Source organism: Squalius cephalus (assembly GCF_949319135.1).
Source record: "Squalius cephalus genome assembly, chromosome: 8".
Taxonomy (NCBI): domain Eukaryota; kingdom Metazoa; phylum Chordata; class Actinopteri; order Cypriniformes; family Leuciscidae; genus Squalius; species Squalius cephalus.
The window spans coordinates 5,605,968-5,629,906 of NC_137129.1; the positions used below are offsets into that span (position 1 = coordinate 5,605,968).

At 36.8% G+C, this 23,939-nt stretch overlaps 2 protein-coding genes across 4 annotated transcripts in view; both read right to left on the reverse strand.

Moving 5' to 3' along the window:
* Positions 1 to 238: 238 nt before the first annotated feature.
* On the reverse strand, positions 239 to 5,381 carry asb4 (ankyrin repeat and SOCS box containing 4). Its single transcript, XM_079878238.1, has 5 exons — positions 5,022 to 5,381; positions 4,117 to 4,416; positions 2,828 to 3,315; positions 2,609 to 2,722; positions 239 to 1,821 (listed from the first exon to the last, which is right to left on the reverse strand). The coding sequence occupies exons 1-5, from the start codon at positions 5,242 to 5,244 to the stop codon at positions 1,633 to 1,635; spliced, it is 1,314 nt and encodes a 437-aa protein (XP_079734364.1). The 5' UTR covers positions 5,245 to 5,381; the 3' UTR covers positions 239 to 1,632.
* A 1,786-nt stretch (positions 5,382 to 7,167) lies between these two features.
* Positions 7,168 to 23,939, reverse strand: part of ppp1r9a (protein phosphatase 1, regulatory subunit 9A) — a 59,980-nt gene continuing 43,208 nt past the window's right edge. For 2 of the 3 annotated variants that reach the window (XM_079878225.1, XM_079878224.1), the window contains exons 10-20: positions 22,066 to 22,162; positions 20,217 to 20,364; positions 17,005 to 17,057; positions 15,836 to 15,890; positions 15,573 to 15,624; positions 15,038 to 15,097; positions 14,374 to 14,422; positions 12,217 to 12,336; positions 11,479 to 11,502; positions 11,045 to 11,227; positions 7,168 to 10,076 (exon numbers count right to left, since the gene is read on the reverse strand). In XM_079878225.1, the coding sequence (XP_079734351.1) occupies positions 9,882 to 10,076; positions 11,045 to 11,227; positions 11,479 to 11,502; positions 12,217 to 12,336; positions 14,374 to 14,422; positions 15,038 to 15,097; positions 15,573 to 15,624; positions 15,836 to 15,890; positions 17,005 to 17,057; positions 20,217 to 20,364; positions 22,066 to 22,162 (1,036 nt within the window). In that variant the 3' untranslated portion in view covers positions 7,168 to 9,881. The remainder of the gene's footprint in view (positions 10,077 to 11,044; positions 11,228 to 11,478; positions 11,503 to 12,216; positions 12,337 to 14,373; positions 14,423 to 15,037; positions 15,098 to 15,572; positions 15,625 to 15,835; positions 15,891 to 17,004; positions 17,058 to 20,216; positions 20,365 to 22,065; positions 22,163 to 23,939) is intronic. The other variant, XM_079878226.1, reaches the window with a different exon arrangement.

Sequence of the window (23,939 nt, forward strand, 5' to 3'; positions counted from 1 at the left end):
GTTCAAAATGTGATTCAAACTAGTTACAAGTGTCTGCTATCAAATAACATAGCTATTACCTTTACAACACAAACAGAAAATGCATGGTTTAGTTTCAAACGTGAGGAGTGAAATGTTACATTCACCCCATAGTCTGGGTTAGTTGTAACATACCCCGGGGTGAGATGTAACATTATGATATCCACCGGGGTGATATGTAACATAATGAAATAAGGATTTTGACACACACACACACAAAAAGGGTTTTGAAAGCTTTTTATTCAACAATGACTTTAAAATATAACTGATGTGTGTGTCTGTATCACTCTCAGTCATATTAATTGACCATTATTTGTGTGTGCACAAACAATTGTGTAACTTTGTTTGTGTGTAAGCATGTTTGTTACTGTCAGTCATAATATTGGCCATAATAAAATTGAAATTGAACATTGTGTGTGTGTGTGTAAGGTGTTAGGGTTAGGTTGTAAAGTTTCAATGTTGTTGCAACTAACCCTGAGTCATGTAGCCATGAACTAGCTCACCTTACAGCTAACAGGCAAAGCATTAGCACTAACAACTTGCATGAAAAATATCTACAGACACACAATAAACATAATTTTAATTAGATGAGTTTAACTATAAAGCAGAAATTCCCAAAACAAAAATAAACAAAGTAAAAAAGTTAACTTTCATACCTCAAATTTGGTTTTTCCACTCTTAATACGCTAATGGACTAAACTGAGCATGTGCGAAGTGAATCAGGGGATTTGTAACTCTGATTGGACAGATTGGAATAGTTACAACTGACCCGTGTTACAACCATCCCTGTTCTCCCCTTATTATTATATTAAACATTTGTAGTTCTAAGGTTGATAAAATATTATAATCTCTATTATGTCTTGTGGCTCTTAGAAACAAAGAGTTTAAAACGGTAGTCCACAAAATTCCGAACATTCATCCAGATAACCATTTTAACCATAGGCCTGTAACTTTTATTTATTTATTCTTGGGTTCTATCATTTTAACTTGTCAAAAAGAAAGACCCTTAATCCCCCTTTATAGCTTAAATGAATTGAGGCCGCTCTAAAGAGGATCCATGACTATTGTGTCAGCTCTCATTATTCAGGGTTAAAGCCTGATAAGCACTTCAGTTTTTCCTTTGACCAAAGGACTAATGGCTTAGACATCTCATCCTATTCAGCTGTTATCTGTAATGTGCTGTTGGCGTACTCCATGATATTATCCTCTTATGCTAAATATGGCTTTCCATTGTTCATTTCCCCCTCAAAAATGATCTACAGTCTTAGCAGACAAGCTTAAAACTTGACTTTCATTAGCGCAGATAGACATGAGGCTTATGGATGTGCGGAATGCCCAATAACTTTTGAAAGTGTCGTAATTAATAGTGATATTATTAGCATTCATATAAAATGATTCATTGTTTATATTTCATATTGAATATTAAATATTCATATTAAGTCAATCGGAACAATTATTGTTTGCTGGTAAAGGATCAAATGATGTAAATGAAACATCTAATGTCGCCAACACTGGTTATGAGGAATGTCTGACAAGCAAACGTGATGTATGGAGGATTTATGTAAAAGATGGCGACTCTTCAGCAGTCATATGTCTGTAATGCAGAATATTATGTCAGTATATGATTCCGACAGGCTCCAGAAGAAGGTATTTCTTCACTGATGAAGGAAGAATGAGTCGCTGGACACCCAATTCACAGCGATTGGACAATGCGGCACGTATCGCACATCTGGCCAGATGCTGTAGAGTCCGTGGACTGTTGGTGCAGACGGCAAACAGAGAGTCATAGAAATTCCTGTGCCGCTAAATGAAGGAGAAAAGATACGGCTGAAAAAGCAACACTTCATTAATGGACACTTCTTGAATAAATAGCTTACTTCATTGTGTGCTGCATTCAAGACTTGCAGGGCAACAACATACAACAGAGAAATTATTCTTTGCTTCTTTTTTTTTGCAAGTCAAGTATGAATATTTAGTTTGAAATGTATAATGCCCTACAACTGGATGACACTTTGCAAAAAAAAAGTATTCGTCTCATTCTCTAGTAAAAACATCACAAAATATTGTTTTCTTTACACAATATTTTCTAAATAGGTCTCTTATGCTCTCCAAGACTGCATTTATTTGATCAAAAATACAGTAAAAACAGTAATATTGTGAAATATTATTGCAATTTAAAATAATGTTTTCTATTATGCTATATTTTAAAATGTAATTTATTTCTCTGATGTCAAAGCTGAATTTTCAGCATCATTACTCCAGTCTTCAGTGTCACATGATCCTTCAGAAATCATTCTAATATGATGATGCTCAAGAAAAATTTCTAAATATTTTGTAAACAAGATTCCAAAAATTGCAAAAAATTGTACCTTTTCCAACAGCTTATTTTTGCACTAATTTTAAAATAATGAATAACAATAATATAAGTTATAATAATAACATTATTTAAAAATATTTAAAAATATTTAAAAATATATTTTATTATGTATTTTATGATATTTAATTTTCTAATATTTTATTAAATAATAAAAAAAACCATTATTAAATAATAATTCCATTATTTGCAGTGTATAAATAGTTAGTTTCTGACCTCATATACAGCTTCAGGAATGGCAGCTCTCCATTTTTTAGTGTACTTGATATGTTCATAAGAATTGACCATCACCTCCACTGCCCTGGGGTATTCATGACACGACTGCAACACCTACTTACCAACCAAGAACAACAACGGTAATACTTTAAGACCCGCTTTAAGTGCCAACAGCTGACCATCAAAATATAGCAAAATAATAAAGGTTGAGTGATGTACCTTGTGAAACTGTGGCGGATACACTCGGGCTGCTCCGTAGTTCAGCAGCAGCTGATAGCAGCGTTCAGGAATGGCCCACGGCCTGATCTGCGTCACCTTCAGAAGATACTGTATAGCTGCGCATCCATTGACATCCATAGTGTTCGTCTCGGCACCGGCCTCCAGGAGCATCTGGATGAGCACATGGTCATAATTCCAGCACGCTTTGTGTAACGCCGTCTTCTTGTCTTCCTCATATAAATATAAGTTAGCATTGTGGTCCAACAGGATCCGGCAGACAAGATGGTGGTCTGAGCTGTAGGTTCGCTCACGAATGTCCATGGCCCAGAATGCAGCAGTGATCAGAGGCGTCTCCTTGTAGCCGTTGACTGCATTAATGTCAGCTCCTTGAGCAATGTATAAAGCCACCAGTTCAGGGATACCGAAGCGGGCCGCTGTGTGCAGAGGGGTGTCTTGGTTCTCCTCACTGGGCATGTTGATATTTGCTCCTGAAGTCAGATTAGAAGTGTTTTTGGTGTTTTTTGTCCACACCAATAAAAGTCAGTGAGGTCCAGTGTTGTTTTGGACCCCATTGACTTTCATTATATGGACAAACAGTTAAAATCTTTGTGTTCCATAGAACGCAAGTCATACAGGAGTAAATAATGACAGATTCTTCCTTTTAGATTAACTAAGCAGTGTTATTTTAGTATCATTGATATACTATTATAGTTTTTATTATTTTAAATTAGTTTTATTTGCATATATTTCATCTTCATTTTAATTTTAGTTAAAAGTTTGTCATTTTGTTGTGTTTTTGTCTATTTTTTTCATTAAAAAAAAAAATATGTCTATATAGTTTTTATTCATTTTTATTTCAGTACAGTACATTTTAGTACATTAATGCCTGGTTTCACAGACAAGGCTTAAGCCCCAGACTAAAATGCATGTTTGAGCTGTTTTAACTGAAAGCAACTTTCACTGACAAGTCTTAAAATATGTCAGTGCCATTGTTTTGTCTCAAGATGCTTTATAAAAGCTAAAATGTCCTAATTGAACTAAGGTTTAATCCTGGCTTAATCTAAACTCTGTCTGTGAAACCAGGCCTAAGTTAAACTAAATGAAATAGAAAAATATTGCCTTGGGATTTAGCTGAAATAAAATAAGTTTTTTTTTTATTATTATTATATGTATTTTATTTTTATTTCAGCTAACACTTATTTTTTTTTACAAGCAACAAAAAGGTATTTTTTGTTGTTGTCATAATTTTAGTTTTAGATGTGTAATCATAACTTTTCAAATGTACGGACCTTTGAGAATAAGAAGTTTGGCACAGTCCAAAGACTCTGATGTAATGCAGTGGTGTAAAGGTGTGTGTCCACTGAGGGACATGCTGTTGATCCGTGCGCCCCAGTCCAGCAGAAGTTCCACACAGTCAGCATTAGACACCGTACAGGCCACATGTAGAGGGGTCTTCCCATTAGGTTTCCTGTTGACCGCTGCCCCGTTCTGCAGAAGGACTATGGCACTCTTCAAAGCGTTGTACATCATACACACGTGAAGACCCATCGCCCAGGATGTCTCCAACTTATAACCTGGTAGCCAATAACCTAGTGTGTTCACATACTTCATATTAAAATAGTACACATGGGGCAGGGAATATCCTTTTAAAAAGCAGCTTGCTAATTGGTTGCAGGCGGTATTAGGGGGCGGGACATTTTCATTCTAGAGAGCATCTGATTTGACAAAAACCTGTGTAGTGCATGATGAGTCATCAATATTTTTTGTTTGATTTCCCAGAATACAAAATCATACAAAAAAGTGAACTTTTAGCAGTATACAACCTTATAGGTGGCCTCAAAGCTAACACACAAAGCCTAAAGGCCATTAAACTCCTTATTTTTGATTTGAAGGGATGTTGTGACAAACTAATTTAGTACAAAAAGCTTTTGATACATAAAAATCACCTGTATGATTATACAACTGAACAAATGCTATTTAAAAAAAGGTTTTAGATTAAATAGCATATCACACTGCAGGACACTGAGTGCTTCACTGAGGGTGATTTCATAGACACATAAACGATCTTTAGGCTATTTTGTGTTACTGGTAGTCTGGCTCCACCCTGTGGCTGGATAACTAATTGCAGTCATGCAGTGCAATGATTTCTCTGGTAAAAGAGCGATTGTTGTGTTGTGTTGTCATCATGAATTACCTTTCTTATACGAGGCAAGGATCATATCGCGGTCCTCCACGTCTAACACAGCGTCTATGTCGATGCTGGTGGTGCGAAGGATTTTAGAAACCTCCGCTGCATCGTCACGCATGAGCGCTTCTAGAAAGCGTGCCTTTACAAGCCTCGCTGCTTCCCGCCGCAACAAATCCTCCCGGTCATCTTCCTCAGCAAAAGCATCTTTCCTCAGCATCTTCCCGCTCATATCTCACACATACACACCGATTAATCCGCAAGAAACAATTTTTCAGTAAATGATTCCCAAAAGCTTAGTGAATTCGGTGAGCGTAAGCTGTGTAACACAATCGGTGGAGCCAGTCACAGTCTCACTATTAATAGCCTGAGGGGAAAAGGTCAATGCATAGCATACTAAACCGGGAAAACAACTATAAGTTTACCTTTACAAAAAAATATAATTATTGTAGCCAACCTACCATAGTAGCTACCATGATATCCGCCAAAATATAATTGTTACTACACTCAAATATCCTAAAGTCTTCGATTTCCATAACTACATCCTGCTAAAAGCTAACGTCTTCCTCTTAGCTTTCACAATTTGTTAATCCCTCCACGTTCTAGCTTGTTTAGACGGTTTGTGAAACTTTGTTTAGCTATCTAGCACTTCTGTTATGCCTCCTTAAAATGAATTGCTCATTTGTAAGTCTAAACGAGTAAACGTAATGTTTGCAGAAGAAGAGGACATGCTGATTTACTATGATTGTCTATTACAGTTAGGCCTATAATGACTGTACTAGGCCAACTATATTATTTTGGGCAAAACCATGATTACAAAAGGCAAACGTTAACCAAAAGTTAACCAAGGTCACATATTCGTCTTGCAAAACCCTACCTTGTAAAAACTGTGATAGGATTGGATAGATGAAACGGGTGAATTATAGTCTTACATGTGCATTTATGAAAATAAACACCATAAAGCTGACATAAGATGTTCAGTATTGTTTCCACAAGTCAGTCATTTTCAGATGTGCTAACAATAACAGTTTCATAAGTACTAAATCAATACATTAGAATTGTTCAAGGTTTGTGTAACAAGGCTAAGTGTTTTCATATTAAAATAGGACATTTGGGGCAGGAAATATCCTTTAAAAAAAGCAGCTTAAGCTGCAGGTGGTATTAGGGGGCGGAGCATTCTTATTCAGAGCATCTGATTAGACAAAAATATGTGTAGTGCATGATGAGTCATCAATGTTTTTTGTTTGTTTTCCTGGAAGACAAAATTTTACAAAAAAATCTTTTAGCATGTATACAACCTTATAGGTGACCTCAAAGCTAACACACAGGGACTAAAGGCCATTAAACTCCTGATTGTGATTTCAGGGGATGCTGTTGACAAATTGATAGTCTCAAATTGATAGATTCATTTGAGGTCATACAAATCACATGTATAATAATTCAACAACTGGACACGAACTGCTTGCACATGAACAACTTTGGAATGATCTTAGTTCAGAACCAATTTGGCAAAATGTAATTTTTTTAACGTTCAAAACATCCACACCCGAATCAACTTCTTACACATGAACAACATGAACAACTCGAGACACTTTGGAATGATCTTTCATTGTAGTTCTCTGACCAAACGTGTCATTTGAAGTGTATTTACAGTCCAACATGACAAACTTTCACAAGGCTTTTAATTGTTCATGAACAAAAATAAGATAAAATTGAGTATTTTGGAAAGAATGGGTAGGCTATGGCACATTAAGGTCCCTCATGCGGGTATGACAAAAGAAAATACACAGGTTAACGCTCTTTTCTCAGGCGTTGCGTGCAGCCCTGACTGAATCTGCTTTATGGTGGAAACAACAAAATAACCCACGAAAGAGAACCACATTTCTGTCCTCGAATCAGTACATGATTATCCTTGCACACAGACATATTCAAACAGACAGACCCGTTCTTCGGTCTCCTCATGGAAGTCTAAAAAAAGCTATTGCTTTAACTTTCACATAGGAAAAGTCAGTATATCGTAAATGGATAGGCAGGTTAGATGTGGATCTACAGCAGGTTATTTGCCAGTCAGAAAGGATTTCACAATGTTAAGACGAGCATTTAATGATATTTTCACAAGAGCATTGTGAGATAATGAAGAAACTAATTATCAGACTTTTTGATTTTTTTTTTTTTGCTTCATAAATAAAGAACGTGAACTGATTTACAAACATTTCTTTGATTGGGAACAAAAATAAATAGACTATGACAGACTTCAAATTATTAGAGATAAATAATTCAGTAAGTAACAATGCATATAATCTTACATGGAGTCCCATTGAGTGCTTATAATAAATCCACAGGGTCATCAGGCACTGCCTAATGCTCTCTGTACAGTGCCCAAGTACCAGTGAAGCTGCCTTCGTGTTGCTATGGAAATAACCAGTTATTCAAATGTAAACATGAACATCATCATCACAGATGGGAGAACAGCATGTTTATGTGATATGGACAGATAAAACTGGGCAGTGAAAGGAACGCGGGGTTAATACTGTACGACTCGTCAAAGCTGAATCTAAAATGCAAAAGCGACGTCTGTAGGCTACTGTGTTTTGTATACTTGCAATGGATACATAAGGGAAATGTGTTGCATAAATTTTTAAATACAACCCAGGATAAATTGATAGAGGCTATGTTGGTTACTCTATGCAGTAAATTACATTATAAAAGACTTATTTACCACGTCACGGTGCTCTCTGTGTGAGTGTGACAAATACTGATAAAAACACAATGGGATCAAACTGAATAAAGTCTATACTGATAACATGATAGCACTACCATTCAAAAGTTTATTCCTGTGATCAAAGCTGGATTTTCAGCATTATTACTCCAGTCTTCAGTGTCACATGATCCTTCAGAAATCATTCTAATATACTGATTCTAAAACATTTATTATTATGATCAATGTTTAAAACAGTATAAATGTCTTTACTGTCACTTTTGGTCAATTTAATGCGTCCTTGCAAGTATTAAAAAAATATTATTAACCCTAAACTTTTGAATGGTAGTGTACAGGGCTTGACATTAACTTTTTTGCTCACCAAAAGTGGTGTTCCACTTTGGTTTTCCAAAGTTACGAGCCACTCAGCATTTCCATCGAAACCAAGGGGAAAAACTGCCATATAGATACTTAAAATATTATCTCATAACTTGGCAGCAGGAATATTAGGCTGCTGTCACTTTAATACCTGACACACATACTGTTACACATGCGTTTTCTTTCTCAACTGTTTACTTTCACTTAAAACATTACTAACTGTGTTTGCGTGAACATTCGCCAAGACCGGCAGCTGATTTCGTGTATCTATTCTGTGGGGAAATTAGCATTTTAATTTCGATATGCATCGAAAAATCTATATTTTTGACAACATACATTGCACTTCATTTATTTCAGAAGCATTTTTAAAAGACTACAATTGAAAAATGTATATATTATATAAAAAAAATTCAACCCGGCAAAGTGGCTAGTAGGAGTGACCGTGCACTGTAAAAAATAATCCTGTTAAAAAACGGTAAACTACTGGCAGCTGTGGATGCCAGCATCATACCGTAAAAATATGGTACGTTACTGTTTTTGAAATTAACAGCTAAATATTGTTTTGTCAGCTACAGTATAAAACTGTAATTTAACTGCATGTTTAAACAGTAACACGTCGTATTTTTATGGTATGATGCTGGCAACCACAGCTGCCAGTAGTTTACCGTTTTTTTACAGAATTATTTTTTACAGTGTGTGACACGCCACTGCTGAAATACACCCGCATTTGGCAGGTTGGCGGGGGTTAATGTCAAGTCCTGGTAGTGTATATAGATACAGGTCTGTTTTAAGTGCACATTTGTCATCTGCTCTACTGGATGCCGGTAAAAGAGACGTGCGTTCACACAATCGTGATCCGGACTGTTACCTCAAACCATAAACCATAAAGCACTTCAAAAGGCAGCACTTGGGTCTAACTGAGAATCTACCTCACAGAGATGGAGAGGACTGAAGCAGGTCGCCGTGGAACAGAAGCAGCAGAGGGGCTTTTTCTAGCTTTTTTCCTTTCAGAGTACAAGTCTCGCATCTTTGGAGGATTCCTTTAGCATCGCATTGCCACCACGTGACTTCCAAAGATCGTTGAGGTGTCAAGCACGGAGAAGAACGTACACGTCAGTTGTATTCGACTCGAATACTGGCAGGTCGTTGAAGGAGATCCGAACGGTAGGTTCAAAGTATACAAGTGAAATATCCACAATGAGGGTCCGTGATATCCCATTTCCCAGAATGGCTTTCTTCTCATCACAGTAAGGTTTGCGTCAGACTGTAGTGGTTCTTTTGAGCAGCACTCAAACTCGAGTCTGAGATGAAGAGACACTCCACAGCAACACTCTCCATCACTATGACCTGTGCTTTGTCGTATTAAAAACGTTCCGATTTCCTTGAACAAACTCCTTGTTTTGATAGAAAAATGGCACGTTAGACATATTCATATTTAGGTTTTCTGCATATGTACATTGTCTAAAGGTGCTTGTAGTTATTAACTGCCGTGGATAGTTATGAGCTGATATGCTCTGGTTAACATATACATATTCTCCATATGCAAATAAATAGATATTAATCAGACATAAAACACAGGAAACCAAAAAGCAGTGATCATTCTGCTAAAACAAGAAAAAAACCTGAATATTGTTCAGTAAAAATAAAATCCATATCTGGACATTTTGGTTTCAATTCATCCAATGGCAGCTCAATAGCAATGAGCCCCATTTGCAATGAACTTCGAGTCTCTTGAATTGCTGAACTCATCTGTACTTAAAATGGTGAGATAGTAGTGAGGGTTAAAAGTACTGTCACTCAGTAGCGCCCTCTCCTGGTCTGGAGGAGTTGCTATTTTTCTGGCCTTGTTTCTGAGCCTGCTCCAGTTCCTTCTTGCGCTGTTTCTCCATTTTCTCTCTGTTTCTGCGAGCTTTTTCCATCAACAACTTCAGATCCTTCAGCTTTTTCTTAATCAGAGCCCGATCCTGAGAGGATTCTACGCCCAGCGCCTGCCAAAAACACAGGCAAACACACTTACGAGATGTTCAGATCAGATGGTCTTAAGAAACTATGCTAATCTCTTAAAGATAACTTTCTCATCACTGGGAAAGCAGATGGGACATGAATTATTCTAGAAATTTTAGCAAATGGCTGGAAGCAGATTTGCCTAAAACATAAACATCTATTCCACACATTTAATGGATTTAATGGAAAAAATAATTAAAAAAAATTTACAAAATGAATCAAAGCTTTTGTTGTAGATAATCTTAAAAATGTAGATACAATTAAGTGAGTAGATAATTATGCAATGCATAATATTAAAAAAATATTTAATTTAGTAATGTACAAACATTTTATATAACTCTAAATGTGCATTAATAAATAAAATGCTGTTGAATTGTAGGGGAAAATATCATGCCAGAATAAGTTTTAAATTGACCATCAGCATGTAGTGTGATCAAGATTATTTATATTTGGCATTTTATATTCATAAGACAGTGATCTTAAAAGACCAATTTCAATTAACACCTTATAGATGATGCATACTATATTCAGATGAACCCAGAAGATGAAAGCAATGCGCTGTTGCTCGTAATGCATTATAATTGCATCTCTTGCCTCATAACCCTTAACCATATAGCGCATTGTGTTCATATTCTGTGTTCAAAGCTCATCTGCTCACCGGTGTATAGTATGCATCATCAATAATGTGTATGCTGAATTTGATCTTTTAACATCACTGTTTTAGTACATTAAGGCACTTCAAGAGTTCAAATACTACAGCAGGTGCTGTATATGGATCTAAAACATTTTGTTAACATATTTCTCTTCTTTTAAAAGAAGTTTTTCTTCTTTTAAAGAGGTCTAAATATTCGTGGCTTGATAATTGACAGTTCTATGGATGTTTTGCCCTCCAGTTCACATGGCTGAAAACTATGAATAGAGACTAAATTATCCCAACAAATTCATTCCTCACCTTGAGTGCTGTGCTGTCCAGCTTCAGTAACTGCTCTCCATCCACATTCTTGGCAGTAAAAAGAGAGACATATTGTTCCAGGTTCAGACCCATGAGCCAACATGACACCTGTTGACATGTCCATTCAGTCACACTACGGTTCTGCCACTGATACGGCTTCGGAGGCGGACCGTCATCTAGAATCTGACACACACACACACACACACTAGCTTATGGCACTGGTTGGACAAAGTCATTTATGTGAATTAGCTTCCATGAATTTTACATACTTTTCTAGAAAGCACTGGTAATATACTTTGAGGAAACAAATGGAGTCCAAGAAAAAATGAGAAAATGATTGTTTGGGCCACAAATGACCTGCAGTGAATGCCAGAACTAGACTAAATATAAGTGTTTTAAGTGGGAAGAAGAGTCATGCTGGGACTCAAACTCACCTCATCTTCAATCATATCCACACTCTAATAAACGCAGCATAAATAACAAGAGAAACACTCATATATAGTATACGCTTTGCAGGCAGAACATTTTAGCATGCAAGTGATTCTTTAGGGTGTGTTCACACTTGGTAGGTTTGGAATAAAACAAACTCTGGTGCGATTGCTCTGTTAGTGCGGTTCATTTGAATAAGCGTGAACGCTGCCATCCGAATTGTTTTCAAGCGAACTCTGGTGCGGTTCGACTGAAATATGAAGGCAACACGAACCAAAACAGGATGTGATGTCACAAGATTCAACCCTAAAAAGGTCACAGTCGATAGTCGCGATGATGTACATTACAGTTCAGTACATGTGTCTCAGATCTTCATTTGTTAGTGTAACGAAGGAATTCCTGCCGTTGTTTTGACTCCTTTACACATTTTATAAGCTCTTCATGAGTTTTCAGCTGGTAAAAATACCATCAAATGTACGCACATACAATGAGCACATTCAGTCCAGCGCACAGCGTTGTTTTAGATGCAAAATATGTCGTAAAACAGTTTTTTCTTTCTTTAGGTTCGGTGTTAAAAATGCCAGTGTGAACGCTAGGCAAACCAGGACTAAATGTATCATTTTCGGACCAAAATAACCAAGGGAACCAAACTAAAAGTGTGCACACACCATAACTCCGTTAGAGAATTCTAAAAGAAAGTCATAGCGACAGATTTTTCGTCAGGTTAAATGTACAAACATCACCTCGTCTGAGGAGAGCGTGAGTGTTCGCGATCGGCCGGACAGCTTAACATCGGTCAGGACAGCGCTGATCTCTGTGGAGCTCGTGCTGCTGAGGCTGAGGTCATCCGAGACACCAGGACCCTGAACACACACACACACACACAGATACACCTGTTAGACAACACTGTTATCTGATTGACACGTTTACCCTTTTATCATGTTGATTGGCATGAATTGCTTCTCAATTACTTGAGAGGTAATTATGCAATTATTTTGCCTTCGTTCTGATTGTTTTATTGATTGTGACAAAGGATCATCAGTGTAATTAATGTTGATTGACAGTTAAACCAATTAAGTCTCTTAAAATTATTGTAACATCCCAACAAAATGCTTTGAGTACATTGATACAGTCACTCAAATGATGATTGTGATTTGTTACTGAGTAATTGATTTGCATTTTTTAAAAGAGTCCTATTATGCTTTTTTTTTTTTACATTTGCAACTTTCTTTATTGTGTAATGTTGCAGTTTGAGCACGAAAAAGGTCTACAAAGTCACTCCAAAGTGAGTTATTCTCTATATCAGTGTCAGTGTTTCTGAACTCCCTGAAACGCCTCTATTGTAGTCTTGAGTTTTCTTCTGGGAACGAACACGTCACAATATTCCTCATTTAAATAATTCCCGCCTAAGGCATACGCAGAATAAAGGGGCGGGGCCTGGTTGACTTGCGGTTATGGTAAGGGGCGGGACATTTCCGAAACACGTTCTAAGCGGTTGACCAATCACAACATGCTGATCCAGCCGACCAATCAGAGCACATCGTGCTTTTCAGGAGTGGCTTCATAGAGACAGGAACTAAACAGAGCGTTACTGACAGACTGGGAAGAGAGGAGCTGCAACAATGTAAAAATAATGTGTTTTTGAACATTCAAGCGTGAAAACCTATTCTAGTAGACCCCAAAAACAAAATCAAGACTTTGAAGGCATTCTTTAAATGAACGTCTCTAACAAGATGCAGTCTCTAACATCTCAAAGCCTTATTATGAAAATACTCTGAATATTTTGGACTATTCACTATTCGGCACAGAGGCAATTCATTCAAAGCTAATTTAACGCCTAGACTCAGGCATTGATTGGTAGCTGGCCATAGTTTTTCTTCTGTCCTTCAGACATTTGCACAAAGCATTAATGCAAGATTTAATTTATCCCAAGATCACAGCCTGAGCAAGGTCACTTTTTGTGAGATTCATGTACAGTATTAGAAGAAAACATTAAAAGAAAAACATGAGAGTCAGAATGCATGCAAGCTGAATTAAATTCCCCAATTTCAGGTCCAAAACAGTCCATTTTAAATGTGTGAATCTCATTTAAAAAAAAAAATCTGATTAAACTTGGATCTGAACAAACAAGACGTGATACAGTACCACGTAATATGAATAGGAGAAGAAGCGTGGCCAGGAAAGAGATTTCTGTTCAATGGAAATGTAACAAACCAGAGGGAGATTATGTCACTAAACAAGCAGTAGGCATTCATATTTAAAACAATGGATTGCAGTTTCTTTTAAACCAGCTATCAATAAAAACTAGTACACTACATATATATATATATATATATATATATACACACACACACAATACTGCTCAAAAGTTTGGGGTTGATAAGATTTGTTAATGTTTTTGAAAGAAGTCTCTTCTGCTCACCAAGGCTATTTGATCAAAAATACAGTAAAAACTGAAATATTGAGAAATATTATAACAATTTCAAATAACTTTTTTTATTTTACTATATTATAAAATGTAATTTATTCCTGTGATCCTCATCTCTCCAGTCTTCAGTGTCACATGATCCTTCAGAAATTATTCTGATATGCTGCTCAAGAAACATTTCCTTTTCTTCTTCTTCTTCTTATTATTACCAGAAAGTGGTTGTGTTGCTTTATGAGTTGTAGAAGTGTTTTTCGTCATTCTTTGATGATTAGAAACTTAAAAAGAACAGTATTTATTTGAAATAGAAATCTTTTGTAATATTATAAATGTCTGTACAGTCACTTTAACCACTTTGAAGAATTTAATACCTCTTTGATGACCCCTGAATTTTAAATGTGTGTATATATACACATATACATATATATACAGAATATGTGTGTGTGTGTGAGTGTCTGAGTGACTTTTCTCTCACCTTGCTCTTGCATCTTTCAGGACTGTTCTCTGCTGAAGGCCCTGTGGAGCTAAAGATAAGTTACTGGTTATTGAAGCTGTAACGCTGTGGGATATGACCCTTCTGAATATATTCTCAGAGGAAATAAAAACCTTCATTTAGCCGTGGTTCTGCTGAGCAATTCTTAATCATTGATTAAGCAATTCTTTGAATCAGTGAAGATTCATTCAAATGCGAAATGTGTGTGGCACAGTGTGTATTCTCAGGAAAAACTAAAAAAAATATATAAAAAAATAGCTTGCACATTAAATCCAAGCGGAAAAGCCAAAAGGTGAATAAAAAGTGCTTAGTGAAAGAGGTGACAATGTTTTTCAGTTCCTTTTTCATCAGTCTCCAAGGACACTTGGGCACATTTTGACCTCTTAATATAGGCTAGATTAAAAAAAAAAAAAAATTTTTAAATAAAAAAAATCCCCTTGGATGGAGTGTGGAAGCTCTTTTTCATCTTGCAGTCCAGAAGACCTCAGTTTTAAGGCACACCTTTAAGGAACGTACCTCACATTCATTAGACTTAAACTACAATGCATTTATTCTGACACTGCTATGAAAATGATCTGTGAAATCCTTTCATAATCAGGTAGGCTGCATGTCGTCACTTATATAAGGTATGTGATGCTCTATTTACCTTTTACCAGGAGATCCTTTTAGATTTTGCTCTTTCCCGTTGCGTTTCCTCAGAGAAGATCTGAAAATATTACCAGAAGCTTGTTATATTTTCCAACAAGAGACATTAGAAATATATATATATTTAAAGAAATTAATACTTTTTTTTCAGCAAGGGTGCATGCAATTGATCCAAAGTGACAGTACAGCCATTTATAATGTGATATTTTTTTATTTTTGTTGATTTATTTTTATTAAACTTTAAGAAGCACAACATTGATGATAATAATAATAAATGTTTCTTGAGCAGCAAATCAGAATATTTGAATTATTTCTGAAGGATCATGTGACACTGAAGACTGGAGTAAATTCAGCTTTGAATAAAATTACATTTTAAAATATATTAAAACAGAAAACAGTTTTATTGACAGTAATAATATTTCATAGCTTTACTGTTTTACTGAATTTTTGACCAAATAAAAGCAGCCCTGGCAATTACATAAAGCTATACTGTATATTTCTTAACATTTACAAATGAACAATTAGCACCAACGTACCCCAAGTCTAGTATTTTTTTGCCAGGTTTCTCATCTTGACTGGCTGAAGAGCCTGTGGAAAAATCATGCATTGAGAGAAAATCAGCATTCAACAAGATACAACATTTACTGTACAGATGCAATCTTCATTACTTCAGCTGTTCCTCTTGTTACATTATCATATCATTTGGGACTTTTCTTTATTGTGTCTCTCAGGCCTTAAGCATAATTCATTAGGCCTGTAATTGAGCCCTAATCAGGTATTAATGGTTTGGTGCGTTTACCCCCATTATCAGCCTCTGTGGCACCAGACACTCTGGAGGATTGAGACCCAGAGCCCTACAGACAGAAACCAGAGAGAGAGAGAGAGAGGGGGTTAACATACAAGAAAAAAAGCTCTTTGCAACAATAAGCTGTTTCCTGACAGTTTTTCTGACCCAACAGCACTTCCTTCTGTTTCTCTGCAGAGGCGTTTAAGGTTATTACAGACACCTACAACAGTGAGACACAGTGTGACTTTTGAGTCCGGGAGAGAACACCATGTAACCAATGTTTTCTCAGGTAACCTGAAAAACCCTTCAGTAACAATAATTAGTAATTTGATATCACCATACAAGAATGACAATGTGTACAAGTAACATGTTATTGCTTTCCTCCTATTTTGTGATCCTATCCCACATAAGAACTAACTGTCGGAAAAAAAACAATTCAATTACTTTTGACCACAAATGTGGCCAACCATCCAACAGAAATGCATTCAATGATAAAGAGGACCTATTATGCCCTTTTACAAAGCCTTTATTTTGATTTTGGGGTCTACTAGAATAGGTTTTCATCCTTGGATGTTCAAAAACACATTATTTTTCACATATTTGACATTGTTGCAGATCCTCTCTTCCCAGTCTGTCACTAATGTTTTTTTTGTCTTTCTCTATGAAGCCCCTCCTTCTGAAAAGCAGAGTGTGCTCTGATTGGTCGGCTGGACCAGTGAGTTGTGATTGGTCAACCGCTTTGAGCGTGTTTCGGAAATGTCACGCCCCTTACCATAACGGTGAGTTTCAAAACACTACTAACTACTGTAACTCAACCAGGCCTCGTCCCCCTTTTATAATTCAAGACTAGGTTTCAGGGAGTTCAGAAACAGTGACACTGATATAGAGAATAACTCACTTTGGAGTGACTTAACTGCAGACCTTTTTCATGTTCAGACAGCAACATTACTCACTAAAGAAAGGTGAAAATATAAAAAAAAGCATAATAGGCCCTCTTTAATGGAGTATTCTGTAACCATAGAAACCTGACACATTCTACACATACTCATGAATGGTTTAAATTGAACACATACTCATGAATTGTTAAATATGAGCTTAGAATTGACTTTCACTCTTCATCAGTGCATCTGGATTAAATGCCTGAATGAGAGGTGTTTGGTGTGTGTGACAGTGAGTCTCACCCTCTCGTCTCTCTCAGTGTGAGTTCCACTGGCTCCTGTCAGCTCGTCCAGTTCTACCACACAAAACAGATCCATACAATTACATAATACAATATAATACACAGAACAGCAACAAAGTAGAAAAACAGAACATTTCTGCAATTATGGCTTTCATTGTTCTAGTTACAGTGATTTACCATGAACTCTTGCATGAGATGGTCATAGAATGTACACTACCGTTCAAAGGTTAATAAGATTTAAAAATATTTTTTTAAAAGAAATTAATACTTTTATTCAGAAAAGATGCATTAAATTGATCAAAAGAGACGTTTATAATGTTACATAAGATTTCAATATGAAATAAATGCTGTTCATTTGAATTGTCTACTAAAAATATTAAGCAGCACAACTTTTTTCAACATTGATAATAATAATAAGAAGAAGAAGAAGAAATGTTAATTGGGCAGCAAATCAGAATATTAGAATGAAGGATCGTGCGACACTGAAGACTGGAGTAATGATGCTAAAAAATTCAGCACAGGAAAAAATTACATTTTAAAATATATTAAAATACAAAACAGTTTGTAGTGATATTTCACAATATTGCTGTTTTTGCTATATTTTGATCAATTAATTAGAGCTTGGTGAGTATAAGAGACTTCTTTCAAAAACTTCTTAAAAAAATCTTAATGACCCTAAACTTTTAAATGGTAGTGTACATGAAATCATATCATTATTTGTGTGTTTGTCTAGTGTGTCTAGTGTGATTTCTTTGAAAATCAGATAAAATTTTATAATGGATCTTCATTTTTTTTTTTTTTTTTTCAAGAACTGAAGAAGCTTTAAGCAAAAAAGGACACAAAACTCGGATGCCGCAATCAAATATCAGGTATTTTGGCTGATGGAAACACATAATCCTAACACAGACTACTGGCTAGTTTGCTCATATGTTGGATTGTCCTGTAGTGCCATATGCTGTTTACGGATATTTGAAATGAAATGGGCTCTTGTTGGAAACGGGTCTGAGAGGTTTCCTGCAGAAGTAAACTGAAGCGTCCCTGCGGCAGCACTTCCTCATAATCTGCCCCATTCAGTCACAATGCATCTAATCAGCTTTCCAGCGCTGTCCGCTCTTATCCCAGTGATCACAGAGGACTCAGAATAGGCAGATTTGAAGGGCCAGTGCACCCATTACAATTGAGTGTGTGAGGTGTGAAGCATCAAGCGCCTGAGATAAACAGTGCTGCTTTAACTTCATTAACAAATCTCAGTTGTGTGCAGATGCAAGGTCAGAGTTCAAAGTGAGATATTGTTAGATAACAGGCAGAAAGTGGTCGCCGTGTTTAATTTGACACATATGAGACTATGAGGGACAGTGTGTCCATGAATATTGTTCATTAAGCTTTCTGTATTGAAAAATACAGTAACGAATTTTTCCCTTAAAGGGGGGGTGAAATGCTATTTCATGCATACTGAGTTTTTTACACTGGTAAAGAGTTGGATTCCCATGCTAAACATGGACAAAGTTTCAAAAACTAAGTTGTACGTTTGAAGGAGTATTTTTGTTCCAAAAATACTCCTTCCGGTTTGTCACAAGTTTCGGAAAGTTTTTTTCGAGTATGGCTCTGTCTTACGTAAGATAGGGCGGAATTTCCTTATATGGGTCCTAAGGGCACTTCTCCGGTAAGATAGCGGCCGCGCGCGCACTCGTAGACCAGAGCAAGAGAGTGAAAGCAGTTCGCCATCAAAGCGCCCTGCCCGGCTTTTGGGAAGTCAATGTCACCAAAGAAGTGTGTTTTTGGTTGCCAGGGCAAGACAACCCTGCACAGATTCCCAAAGAACCCAGCGTTAAGGAACCCGTGGATGGAGTTTGTTTTCCTGAGCATAAACGGAGTTGTGTTGTGTAAGACTGTTGTTCCCTGCATTTCGACGATGATTGTTTTATAAACAAAGCCCAGATCTACGGATTTGCAGATCGTCTAATGCTTAAGGATCGAGCAGTCACAATGATAAAGGTTCGCGGTCGTGCGTTGGAACCGGACGGTGAGTAAAACTGTTTGTTGAACAAATGTCTCTGTGTGTTGTCACTAGCTTGGCGCGTTAGCACAGCTAAGCTTCGCCCACAGGGCCCGCCCCCAGCCGCTCGGTTTTTTCCGGAAAGACTCGGTACAGCCTATCTTTCTGTTAAAAATTTAATAAAACAAAAGACTTTTTGGAGATATGAAGGATGCAATATTACTCTATAGGTACTCAAGATTAACAGGAGATTGAGTGAAAATGAGCATTTCACCCCCCCTTTAATTATTATTGAATTATTCATCAAATATTTATTATAATGATTATTATTGCTACTGTCATGCTTAATTCGATTCTCTATTGGAATCGATGGTTCCATGGCGTTAAGAATCCGGTTTCATGTTGCCCTGTCTTGAGTTTAAAGGACTCTTCAATTGAAGTGTATTCTTGTTCCTATTGTTCTAGTGTTTTACTTCCTGTGTTTAGTTGCTGTTTGCCTTTTGTTTCCGTCGCAATGGTTACACTCATTAGTTTCCATAGTGATTCATTGTTCACACCTGTTCCTTGTTTCCTGCCCTTGTTATATTGTGTTACAGTTGAAAAAGGTTCTTCAGATTATTACAATATTTTTTACACTAAGAAATGTTTTTTCTTTTAAGAACTGTTCACTGAAAGGTTCTTTGGGGAACAAAAAAATGGTTCTTCTATGGCATCACTGCAAAACCCCCTTTTAGAACCATTTTTTTAAGAGTGTGCAATACTAAAATATTCTTCTGTTATTTAAAAATGATAAAGTAATAATAACTATTATCATCATCAGCATCATCATCATGCATAATGATAAATATTGGAATGGAAAAAAATCACTATAAATATAAATGGAAAAAATATTGCATAATAATTATAAAGCATTAGCACAATGTGTTAATGACAGTGGCGGACATGTCAACCCCCCCCCCCCCCCCCCCAAACAAATTTTTTTTAAAGGTTGTTCTGTTTATTTGAGGGAAAATAAGAACTAAAATAAATCAAATCATGGTGCTTCACCTACACTATATAGGCTATTAGGCCTAATAGTTTATAGGCTATTAATAGTTCAAATAAATGACCTGCTAATGTGTGTCCTGCTATGCGAGTGTGTTTAAATGAGGTCTGGTTTGAGGACACTTGTCAAACATAATTTAGGTAATTAATGTGTGTGTGTGTTTGTGACTCACCTGCTCCAGTGACACTTGTCCTTGGACACTGTAAGGCAGTCAGTCTCTCAGTCAGCTGGGCTCGGCTCTCAGCGCTGTTGTTGTTATTGTTTATCTGGATGCCATTTTGCTTCATCAGTTGCATCAGCTCTGACTCCAGGGTAACAATCTATACAAAAGCACACGTTTTTTATACACAATAGATATGGAATATATAGAAGACTCTTCTGCTCACCAAGGCTGCATTTATTTGATTAAAATAAGTAAGTAATCAAGTAACATGTAAGTAATATTCGCACATTTAGGGACCGTCTGTAAAGTTACATACGACATTGTTACATGTTTCTAACTTTAATAGCATTTGAAGAGCATGACTTGCAGTCATAAAGCCAACTGTAAATTGTTCATGTAGCTGTCAGGCATGATGCACACTTTTTAGATAGTTGTGATCAATAGCATTCTCTTCAAATGCTATTGAAGTTAGAAACATGTGTACCAATGTCGTATGTAACTTTAGAGACGGTCCCTAAATGTGTGAATATCGAATATCCAGTGTCAAGCCAACTTTATGCCAGTATTTCACTGGGAATCGCTCAGTGTGAAACTTTGAACGTTACGTTCATATTCTGAGTCCACTTGCCTATTCCTATGTCTGGTAGCCTACATCCCCAATGAGGTGTGAGTTTGGTCTTTTATATCACTGTATTAGTCCATTAAGCATTAAGTGTCCTGACGGCTCCATATAAAGTTAAGAAAACTAAACAACCGAGAGAAATATGTCTACTACCTCAGATTTATCGTTTTATCTGTACATCAGCATCGGGGAATAACATTATAATCTCGTTCACGGTAGAGAAAGCTGCTTACATGAACAAAACTAACTGTGAAGACTTAAATTTAAACACAGCTTTTGTGTCTTTATCAGCTTTTCCATATATATATACTGGCCCTGATAATCATCACAAATACTTACAGCTTGCTCCATTTCTGTAAACCCATTTTTATGAATGAATGACACTATCACCTGTTGCTCTATCTATAGTCTTCTTCGTCAACAGCCGCTTGCACCTCCTGCTGGTGAGGCCAACTAACAGCTATGGAGATTATCAATCGGCAATCTACTAATATTCCTGCCGTTCCCGGATGTCAAATGTTGAATTTTCTGTCGAATTTGAACCACTGAATTTGTGGAAGCGAATTTATAAAGCGAAATAAAATGGACCGAAAATTGCCTGTCGAATATTATAGGTTGTATTTTTAAAAAGAATTAATATTTTGGAAGTGAAATCTGAAAGGAGAATATGGATTATTGAATTTTTAATAAAGGAAATGTGTGTGAAATGTTTTGAATTTAAATATTCACAGCTTAAAAATACAACTATGTTGAATTTCAGCCCATAAAAATGCAAGCCCTAAAAATACAATGCATTAAAATGCACGCAGGGTTAATGCAATGCATATTTTTTTTAAGTAGGGGAAATGGCAGGGAAGCGTTGTCTCAAATGATGGAAAATTCTTTCAACGGCAGGGAAAGAGTTAATTGTGCATGCAAATAGCAACGTTTATTGACACATCCACTTTCACTTTCACCAGATCACTTATGACTACTGGGCTTTACATCGCCTACTTAGTATTCATAAGATAAACTGACAAGGTTTGTAATGTTCTCATATTGCTCCTACGCTTGTTTTGTACTCATTTCCAGCAATACAATACATACTGCAATATATCTTTTCCATATGGGCTCACAATCTGACTAATGAAAAGGGACTTTGGGTGATTTCACAGTCTGAGACAGTTGCCATGAAATGCAGTGAAGTGCACTGACATGTGTGTGTGTGTGTGTGTGTGTGTGTGTGCAGATAATTACCCTCACTTGAAGACTCTGGATTTCAGCCAAATGAGCCTTTTCCGCCTCCTCCAGCCTCTTCTTCTCCGCATCCTCCCTCTGTGCAAACTCCATCTCTCTGAAAGCAAGCACAGAGGGATAATGTTTCTGCTCATATATGGGCTGAGATGGGTTCGTGTGGACCTATTAGTCTATTTTGAAGGGCTTTGAGAGCAGAGAGCCTCATTATCAAGCAAATAACGAAACAACAAATCCATCAAACTACTGTCAGCCGAAAGACTTCTCGTTCAGCGCCGTCTCATGACTGCTTACTCAGGCTTGTCGGCATAGACAGACAGCGCCTCTGCAGTTAACTATGGTGATAATGCCTGAAGAGAAATCACAATTAAAGGCAGTCAGGCTCCAGAGGAGAGGAGTTGTGATAGAAATGACCACAGAGATCAGCTCACACACTCCGCTGCTCACACTTTCCATTAGTGCGGTTTGAGAAATGCGCACTGTGTGATTCTCTTAGTAGACATCACAACCTTCAGCCATTATAAACTCAAAGTTTTTCATTTATAACCTAAGCTGGATTTAAGCACACAACCTGCCCTGTTGAAAAGACTAGTGGATAATGGTAAAGCTTCTAGCTTCAAGTTTCGCCAGAAAGACCATGCTATTCGATCAGCTACGTCAGCATAGACCTGGTCCAGCTTGAGAATTGTATTTACAGACATTGCATAAAAATGGCTACAAACCATTTCTTGTCACCGAGGCTCAGTCTGAGCCAAAACATAGTGAGCTGCCAATGTACAGCAACACAAACACACTCCTGACAGAGAGGCTGCATAATTATGCTGACTTCTTTTGTTTAAATCCTACAGACAACATTGCATGTATCATCTGTGAAGAAGCCAATCCCATAATGCACTGCAAACAGCGCTAAATCCATCCAAGATTGTGGGTGAACTGAGATAAATTCATTCTTTACCAAAATTATTTAGAAAAAACACTTCAATCTAATAAAAAATGTACCATTCTACCTAATATTTGTACATGCTGTTTATTTTTTTAAACAAAGTATAATGCTATTAGCTTAACAACATGCTAATGACAGTGAGTCGAGTCTTCTTATATACACTACCGTTTTTGGATCCGTGAGATAATTTTCTAAAGGGGTGGTTGATTATGATTTCACTTTTTTAACTTTAGTTAGTGTGTAATGTTGCTGTTTGAGCATAAACAACATCTGCAAAGTTACGACGAGCAAAGTTCAAAGCAAAGGGAGATATTTGCTTTTAAAGAAATTGCTACAACAAACGGCTGGTAGAGACTACACAACATTCCTCCCGGGTTAGTGACATCACCAACCCTAGAATTTACATAAACCCCGCCCCCTGAACACGATTTATAGATTATCAAGGCAGAATATGCTAATCAATGACTAGAAGCTAACTAGACATAAGCTACATAAATTCACCAACTAACCATTCAGAAATGTTGTCTACATGTTGTCACTTCTTCTTGAGTCTCTCCATCATTGTCTGAGTCCGGTTTGAACATAAAAGGCTGTAAGTTTTTTACATTTTCAGTGCATGTCTGTGTGAGTGCAAGCTCTTGAAGCTCCGCCCACTGTGCCGGGAGCAGCAGCTCATTTGCATTTAAAGGGGTGATGAACTGAGAAATCAAAGTTTCCTTGAGCTTTTGACATATAAGAGATCATCATACTATAATAATATCCTGTAAGTTTCAGAACTGAAAACTACCTTGTTAGTCCAATAAAAGCTTTTATAGACATCAGGCTCAGCAAACGACTAGTTTTTCAAAGTGGGGAACAATGACGTCAAAGAGGATAAAACACCGCCTCCACAAAAGAAGATCAACACCTACTTAAACACGGCCTGTTTAGCCCC